The sequence below is a fragment of the Bison bison genome, unplaced genomic scaffold (genome assembly GCF_000754665.1).
Source record: "Bison bison bison isolate TAMUID 2011002044 unplaced genomic scaffold, Bison_UMD1.0 scf7180017864388, whole genome shotgun sequence".
Taxonomy (NCBI): domain Eukaryota; kingdom Metazoa; phylum Chordata; class Mammalia; order Artiodactyla; family Bovidae; genus Bison; species Bison bison.
The window spans coordinates 2,533,845-2,542,781 of NW_011494960.1; the positions used below are offsets into that span (position 1 = coordinate 2,533,845).

At 43.7% G+C, this 8,937-nt stretch overlaps 1 protein-coding gene across 1 annotated transcript in view; it reads right to left on the bottom strand.

Moving 5' to 3' along the window:
* The window catches only part of ANO5 (anoctamin 5), an 86,286-nt gene extending 77,870 nt beyond the window's left edge, over nucleotides 1-8,416 (bottom strand). The window contains exon 1 of the mRNA XM_010858408.1: nucleotides 8,039-8,416. Within this exon, the coding sequence (XP_010856710.1) occupies nucleotides 8,039-8,357 (319 nt within the window). The 5' untranslated portion in view covers nucleotides 8,358-8,416. The remainder of the gene's footprint in view (nucleotides 1-8,038) is intronic.
* Between the last annotated feature and the right edge of the window lie 521 nt (nucleotides 8,417-8,937).

An 8,937-nucleotide genomic window follows, 5' to 3' on the forward strand; every position in this document is an offset into this window, starting at 1 on the left:
GAAGATATTAAGAAGAGATGGCAAGAATACACAGAAGAACTGTACAAAAAAGATCTTCACGACCCAGATAATCACAGTGGTGTGATCACTGACCTAGAGCCAGACATCCTGGAATGTGAAGTCAAGTGGGCCTTAGAAAGCATCACTACAAACAAAGCTAGTGGAGGTGATGGAACTCCAGTTGAGCTATTCCAAATCCTGAAAGATGATGCTGTGAAAGTGCTGCACTCAATATGCCAGCAAATTTGGAAAACTCAGCAGTGGCCACAGGACTGGAAAAGGTCAGTTTTCATCCCAATCCCAAAGAAAGGCAATGTCAAAGAATGTTCAAAATACTGCACAATTGCACTCATCTCACATGCTAGCCAAGTAATGCTCAAAATTCTTCAAGCCAGACTTCAATAGTATGTGAACCGTGAACTTCAAGATGTCCAAACTGGATTTAGAAAAAGCAGAGAAACCAGAGATCAAATTGCCAACATCCGTTGGATCATCGAAAAAGCAAGAGAGTTCCAGAAAAACAGCTACTTCTGCTTTATTGACTACGTGAAAGCCTTTGACTGTGTGGATCACAACAAACTGAAAAATTCTTAAAGAGATGGGAATACCAGACCACCTTCTTGCCTCCTAAGAAATCTGTATGCAGGTCAAGACACAATCGTTAGAAATGGATATGGGACAACAGATTGACTCCAAATCGGGAAAGCAGTATACCTTGACATCAAGGTATACTGTCACCCTGTTTATTTAACTTGTATGCAGAGTACATCATGTGATATGCCGGGCTTGATGAAGCACAAGTTGGAATCAAGATTGCTGGGAGATATATCAATCACCTCAGATATGCAGATACCACCACCCTTATGGCAGAAAGCGAAGAAGAACCAAAGAGCCTCTTGATAAAACTGAAAGAGGAGAGTGAAAAAGTTGGCTTAAAACTCAGTATTCAGAAAACTAAGATCATGGCATTGAGTCCCTTCACTTCCTGGCAAATAGATGGGTAAACAATGGAAACAGTGAGAGACTTTATTTTGGGGGGCTTCAAAATCACTGCAGATGGTGACCGCACCCATGAAATTAAAGGACTCTGGCTCCTTGGAAGAAAAGCTATGACCAACCTAGACAACATATTAAAACGCAGAGACATTACTTTGCCAACAAAGGTCCATCCAGTCAAATTTCCAGTGGTTATGTATGGCTGTGAGAGTTGGACTATAAAGAAAGCTGAGTGCTGAAGAGTTGATGCTTTTGAACTGCAGTGTTGGAGAAGATTCTGGAGAATCCCTTGGACTGCAAGGAGTCAAAAGAGTGAATCCTAAAGGAAATCAGTCCTGAATATTTACTGGAAGGACTGACACTGGGAAAGACTGAAGACAGGAAGAGAAGTGGAAGACAGAGGATGAGATGGTTGGATGGCACCACCAACTCGATGGACACGCATTTGAGCAAGCTCCGAGAGTTAGTGATGGACAGGGAGGCCTAGCATGCTGCAGTCCATGGGGTCTCAAAGAATTAGACATGACCTAGTGACTGAAATGAGAGGAGACAGACCCAAAACTGTGATAAATGCTATACAAGAGACTAAAAGAGCAAACAGAGAAAGTGAGAAAAACAAGGAGAGATGCGGTTTAGACGTAAGGAACTCAGAAAATCTGTGTGAGGGGGTAATAATTATACTGAGATGTGAAAGTTGAGAGGATACAAGAAACATGAGAACACGCAAAGGCTGCGAGACAGGAACAGTGTTTTAGGTGTTGAAAGAAACAAAGGCCAAGCTAAAGATGAGTAGGTAAATGGCAGACAGGTATAAGAAGGTGTTAGAAAGGCATAGAGTGGGGGACTATTTGTGGAGGTCCTTGTATGACTAGATTTCTTCTTTGGTGAAATAGTAAGCCATGAAATAGTCTTTAAATAGTATTTACATTTAAATTTTATGAAAAGCACTAGTTACTGACTGGAGGATGTGTTAAAAGATAGTGAGAACTGAGAAAAGAAATAAATCATGAGAGGTTGCTGCAATAAATCACAAGAGATGATGGGGGTCCAGCCTGCAGTTGGAAACACTGCAAATGAAGGCAGCTAAGTGGACTGTAGATACCTCAGTACAAATGGAAAACAAACTGCTATCATATTGCAGCTGTGCCGGTGGAGAGACAAAGAAGATGAAAGATGATTAGACTTGAGCAATTTGTGAATCCATTTACTGAAATAGGGAAGATTATTAATGGTAGGCAATTAATACAGCAGATGCTGCTGGCTCCCCACAAATATCCTTTCTCTTCCTTGTTCTTTACTAACAAAATACTAATTATATGGTGCAGCAATGAGCTCTCACAAAAAAAGAACAAAAGAACACATTTCCTAGCCTTCCTTGCAATCTAAGAATATGACATAAACTTAAAGCTGTGTGCTCTGCCATGCTAAGTCACTTCAGTCGCCTTCAACTCTTTGCAACCCTGTGGACCATAGCCCACCAGGCTCCTCTGTCCATGGGATTCTCCAGGCAAGAACACTGGAGTGGATTGCTTTGCCCTTCTCCAGAGGATCTCCCCGACCCAGGGATTGAACCCTCATCTCTTACTTCTTCATTGGCAGGTGAGTTCTTTACCACTAGTGCCATCTGGGAAGCCCAAATTCAAAGCTACCAAATATCACATAAATGGCTTTTATGTCTATATTATATTCTAAGATGTGCGTAAGCATTAAATGAAAATGCATGTAAATTGCCTCATGCAGCCAGTTGCTGGCATAGAGATGATGAATGTTACTCTTGTTGATATTGTTATTATTATTAGGATATATTCTATACTTTTATTAATTTTCAAAACTATTTCAAAGTCTTTGGATAAGTTGTAGAGTGTCAGAATAAAGATAAAACAATATATTTTGTATTCAGGTCTTTTTATTGCAGGATCTATTAAACAGTTAATGGCTAGTGTAAGCAAAGTCCAAAACTAATATGCTGTAGATATAGCCATAGCATTTAACTTTTCTGAGTACAGGTTTTCTCGTCTAAAAGATTTAAAATATAAGTAAAAATTATCTGATATATATAAAATATCACACAGTATCATTATCAAAGGGTTTTACTCATGAATACTGCCTAGATGTACAGCTAAAAATTCCACAATGTCTTGACTACCTCTCTTTGTACTTTCCACAAAAAAAAAAAAAAGGAAACTAATCTAGCAAACTCTTAGAATAAGCAGATAAAGAATAGAAGTCTAAGAAAATACATGCCTTGTCTCTCAATGTATTGTACTTGCACACTGGCGTAAGGAGGCTTTTATTTTCTTGAGGACAAAAACAGTCACTGTTATGCATAGAATTAAACACAGTTCCAAGCACAGAGAAAAAAATGTACACCTTAAGCTTGAGTTATAGAATATTTTATAATTCCATATTTTAGAAAAGAAAGTAGAAAAACTGGAAACACTAACTTTTACTTCCTCTAATTATTTTTGCTGTACTTAACATAAAACAAATAGTTTAAAAAATATTTTCAAATTGTTATCAGGACTGGATGCAAAGTGTTTATTTCAGAATGTGGAATTGAAGTGAAGTGAAAGTCGCTCAGTTGTGTCCAACTCTGTGATCCCATGGACTATATACAGTCCGTGGAATTCTCTAGGCCAGGATACTGGAGTGGGTAGCTGTTCACTTCTCCAGGGATCGAAGCCAGGTCTCCCACACTGCAGGCAGATTCTTTACCAGCTGATGATATAGTTCCTTCAGATTATCTCCAATCTATAATAGTTCTCTCATGCTTTTGCCTTTCAATTTGCTGATTCCTCACCCTGGATCTAACAACTGTTTCTTTTTTTAGCTAATTTTTGCTTATTTTTCCACTTTACAACAGTTTCGACATCTTCCTTTCAAGCCTCACCAGTAAACCTCCTCATCTGGCCCCTGGTCAGCCTCCTCCCTGCTCCCAGAGCACCCTGGCCTTAGTTCTCTGGGAAATGTAGCCCCATTCTGGGCTTCCCTGGTAGCTCAGCTGGTAAAGAATCTGCCTCCAAAGCAGGAGACCCAGTTTGATTCCTGGGTTGGGAAGATCCCCTGGAGAAGAGATAGGCTACCCACTCCAGTATTCTTGGGCTTCCCTGGTGGCTCAGATGATAAAGAATCCGCCTGCAGTGCAGGAGACCTGGGTTTGATCCCTGGGTCAGGAAGATCCCCTGGAGGAGGGCATAGCAATCCACTCCAGTATTCTTGTCTGGAGAATCCCCATGGGCCGAGAAGCCTGGTGGGCTAAAGTCCATGGGGTCGCAAGGAGTCGGACACAAATGAGAGACTAAGCACAGCACAGCCCTGTTCTCAGTCAGTTCAGTTCAGTCACTCAGTCATGTCTGACTCTTTGCGACCCCATGAATCACAACATGACAGGCCTCCCTGTCTATCACCAACTCCCGGAGTTTACTCAAACTCATGTCCATCGAGTCGGTGATGCCATCCAGCCATCTCATCTTCTGTCATCCCCTTCTCCTCCGCACCCAATCCCTCCCAGCATCAGAGTAAGAGATCTAAGTAAGCCCTGTTCTACCACCCTCTGTTGCTGCTGCTGCTGCTGCGTTGCTTCAGTTGTGTCTAACTCTGGGTGACCCCATAGACGGCAGACCACCAGGGTACCCCATCCCTGGGATTCTCCAGGCAAGAACACTGGAGTGGGTTGCCATTTCCTTCTCCAATGCATGGAAGTGAAAAGTGAAAGTGAAATCTCTGTCGTGTCAGACTCTTAGCCACCCTGTGGACTGCAGCCCACCACCCTCTATAAGATTGCAAACTCCCTGAGAAGCAGGTGGAGTGCACTTTGTAAACAGCATCCCTTTCAGAAAAGCAGAAACATTAAAGAAGATAGATGTATTTCCTCACACACCATGCTCCCTCTCTCATACAGCGCTGACTTATTTGCGCTCTCTCTCTCACACACACAATCAGATGTTTGCACATGTCAGAGACCCAGATACATTTCACACCCAGAGAATATAAGGTTGAAGAAACTGCATAATCTACAAACCTCTGTCAACACAGAGGCGTATCCGAAGAGGCAAGATTTGAAGCCAACAACTCTAGATCAGTTTCTTGCTATTCCTGCAACTTCCCCTCAAGTCAATAGAATTGATTAGGCCACTATTCCTGTGGCCTAGAAACCAGAACTACGAAAGGTTCAGTATAGATCACTATCTCTCTTTCTCTCTCTCTCTCTAGTCGCTAAGTCATGTCCGACTCTTGCAACCCCATGTACTGTAGCCCGCCAGGCTCCTCTGTCCATGGGATTTTCCAGGCAAGAATACTGGAGTGGGTTGCCATCTCTTTCTCCAGGGGATCTTCCCAACCTAGGAATCGAACCCAGGTCTCCTGCATTGCAGGCACATTCTTTACTGACTGAGCTATGAGGGAAGCCCTATCGATCACTATGGAGAATCATAAAATATGAGTCAAAATTTATGCCAGCCCAAAGACAGCTTTGAGTTTCACTGAAAGCACGTTAGTAATACACACTCAGTGAACCCAGAACCCAAAAATAGCCCTTGGATTTACCAAGTGGTCTTCTCAGTTTACATTTCTTCCAGGAGTATAAAATAACATAAACATAAATACGGCCACAGACAAAAAATAAATGAATATTTCAAATCAGAACTTGCTAACAATGTCGATCAGTCAATAAGTCAATTTCAGCAACACTGACATTTTGCCAGCAGCATATCTTTATATAATAATTTAATGTTCTATTACACATTGCCCTTATAATTTCACTTTAAAAATTATTATATTGTGGGAAAACAGTTAATTGGAGATCACTGATTGTTCCTGTGTTCAACTGTAAAGAAAATAAACAGAAAATATAACAAATCCTAGAAAAATCTATTATGTCTGAAAGGCACAGTGTAAATATTCTCTCTCCAGGGAGAAATTTTATCACATGTAAATCAACTGTTTAACTTTCTCTTCAAAGATGATTTAGAAAATGTGTAATACACAGATTCAGGTTTCTCTTCAAAGGTGATTTAGAAAATATATAATACACAGATTCAGGCTTACCTATATTGGGGAATTTACTCTAAGAAATCCATTTTATATTAAAACACAAGAATAAAAGTAGCTCTTAAAAATTCATGCTGTGGGGGACTTCCCTGGTGGTAGTTGTATTTCCCTCTGTATTTAATTATTTTTGTTTAAAAAGGGAGGAGTTGCTTCAAGTGATACTATCAATAAAATGGAAAGAGAACCCACAAACGGAGGAAAATATTTGCAAGCCATATACACTGAACATATAAAGACTTCTTACACCACAATAATTAAAAGGCAACTAACTAATTTTTTTAAAACAGGCAAAGGATTTGAATAGACATTTTTTCCAATGAAGATACATGAATAGTTAATAAGCACTGAAATAGATACTCAACACTTCTGGTCACTGAGAAAATGTAAATCAAAATCACATTGAGACAGCACTTCACAACCACTAGGGTTGCTATAAATAAAAAAGACAGACAATCACAAATGTTAGTGAAGACGTGAAGTAATTGGGGTCACTATATACTACTTGTGAAAATATGAAAATGAGGCAGAAAACAGTTCAGCAATTTCTCAAAATGCTCAATATACAGCCACCATATTATTCAGTAATTCCAATACTAGGTGTATACCCAAGAAAAATATAAACGTATTTTCATACAGAATCTTGCAATAGATGTTCATAGCAGCATCATTCACAGTAGCCAAGGAAGTGGAAACAATTCAAATGTCCACCAATCAATAAACAGATTAAGTATGAATATATCTACAATGGAATATTACTTGACAATAAAAAGGAATAATGCAATGATACAAGTTATAACATGCAAAACCAGTTACAGAAGATCACATATTGTATGAGTCTGTTTACCAGAAGTGTTCAGAATTGGTAAACCTAGAGACAGTAAATAGATTAAAGGCTGCCTAGAGCTGGGGGTACCTGAGGTGGGGAGAGGGTGAAGGGGGAGTGACAGCTAAGAGGTTTCTATTTGGGGTAATGAAAATGTTCCAAAATCAGATTATGGTGATGATGGCAAAATTGTAAATATACTAAAATTGGAACTGTACCTTTAAAGTGGGTGATTCTTATTGTATTTAAATTATATCTCAAGCTGTTAAGGGGAGGAGGAGGATGCATAATAAAATAAGGCATTTTATTTCTTTGGTGTCTTTGAAGACTAAATAGTATGACTTCTTAGATCATTTATCACTTTACAAAAAAAAACAAAACCCACTGCTTCCATGTTCAGATCTAACACTTAACAAGACATGAAAGTAAAGTGTCATTGAGACAACTGAATATCATCGAAGGCCCTGGAGACAGACCTACGAAAATATGTGCATTTTCAAGAAATGTGTACTAAAACAGACCCACAGAATACGGGTTCGGGACGGCCACAAGGGGAGTTTCCAGAGGCTGGCCCTGTCTCTGTCCCATCCTGTCCCAGAGGGCTTGGTATTTTCCTGGACCCACACCTGTTTAGCTTCTGGCTGGTTCCTGGGGCCTCTGGCATGGCTCAGGAGGAAAGCCCAAGTATCACGGGTAGGGGGAGATGTGAAACCCCGGAGCAAAGGATGAACAAGTATTTCCCCAAAGAAACTAAAAATTCAACGAAACCTTGTGAAACAGCAGCCTCCCCACGTGCATAGGAATCGCAAACTGATGGACCTTAGGGTTCGGTCTGCTCCTCCCATAATTAACAAGGATCTCAAAGCTTGAGCAGTAATTGGCAAATAGAAGCAGGCAACAGGACTCCAGGGCCCACACCGGGAACTGCTGTCATGCGCGCTAAGCTTGGGCTCTCCCCTTGGTAGGAGGCTCTTTCTTTCCTCTGCCCAAGTTCAGAGGCCGGGGAACCTCGGTTCACCCGCCCACGCTCACCCACCCGGGCAGGGACCATGCGCCTGGCGGGCGCTGTCTCGCGCGGGGTGCAGCGCATCCACGAACGTCCCTGGGATCCGGGCGGCCGGGCCGCCAACGTCCCCCCGGGGTCCCCGCGCCACGCAAGCCGGCTCCCACCTTGCTGCACCATCTCCAGGACGTCTGGGTCGCCCATCTTCGCCAGCTCGTTGATGACGCTGCCCGAGGGGGAGACGGTCGACCACTGCGACGACTTTTGAAATGCGGTCTGGAAGCTGAATCTGACGGTGGGCCGCCGTGCTTGGGACGGGATCAAGAGGTCCTCTTTGTAAACGTGGATCTCCTTGGGTTCCTCCGGTCTCGGGGGCGTCAGCCCGTGAGGCTTCTTATCCTGCCGGTACTTCCACTTGTTCGGGTTCTTGATGCTCAGCTTCAGCGCCCTCTCCCGGTAGCGCCTCTTGGACCGCTCCCAGTACATCTCCTGGATCGTGCCGGGATGAAAGCTTCCCGGCTTCCACCAGTGCTCTCGGTTCTGGCCCTCCCGCGGCTCTCCCCGCCTCTCTCTCCTCCCCGCCAGCTCTCCGCCCCTCGACCCGCTGGGCTGCGGGCTACCAGGCTCCCTCTCGCTCCCGCCCCCTGCCTTACTCGGCCCGGGCTCCTCCGCGTCCCATTCTCCTTCCAGGCCCGCGGCCGCCTCCCGGCCCTCTTGGTCCGGCAGTTCGCTTCTCAACTGGTCTTGCTGGTCCCATCCCACCGTGTTGGCGCCCGTCCCGGGCTCCCGGTTCTCCTGGGCTGCCGCCTCCCCTCTCTCCGAACCACTCTCTGTTGCCAGCCGACGGGCGAACTGCGCCCTCAGCCTGTCGGTCAGGTCCTCGTCCATCTATCTGCCCGGTCCTCCGCCTAGAATGGGCGGCACTCGGAGAGAGCCCCCTTCCCGGTTGAGGAGTTATTTTTTGTCGGGTGAGAAAAAACCTGCCTTCCTTAAGGGGCCCCCACCCCTTAAAAGGCCGGCGCGTGGCCCGTTCTGCGAGATTCTAGCAGCCCCTCCTTCCGGAATC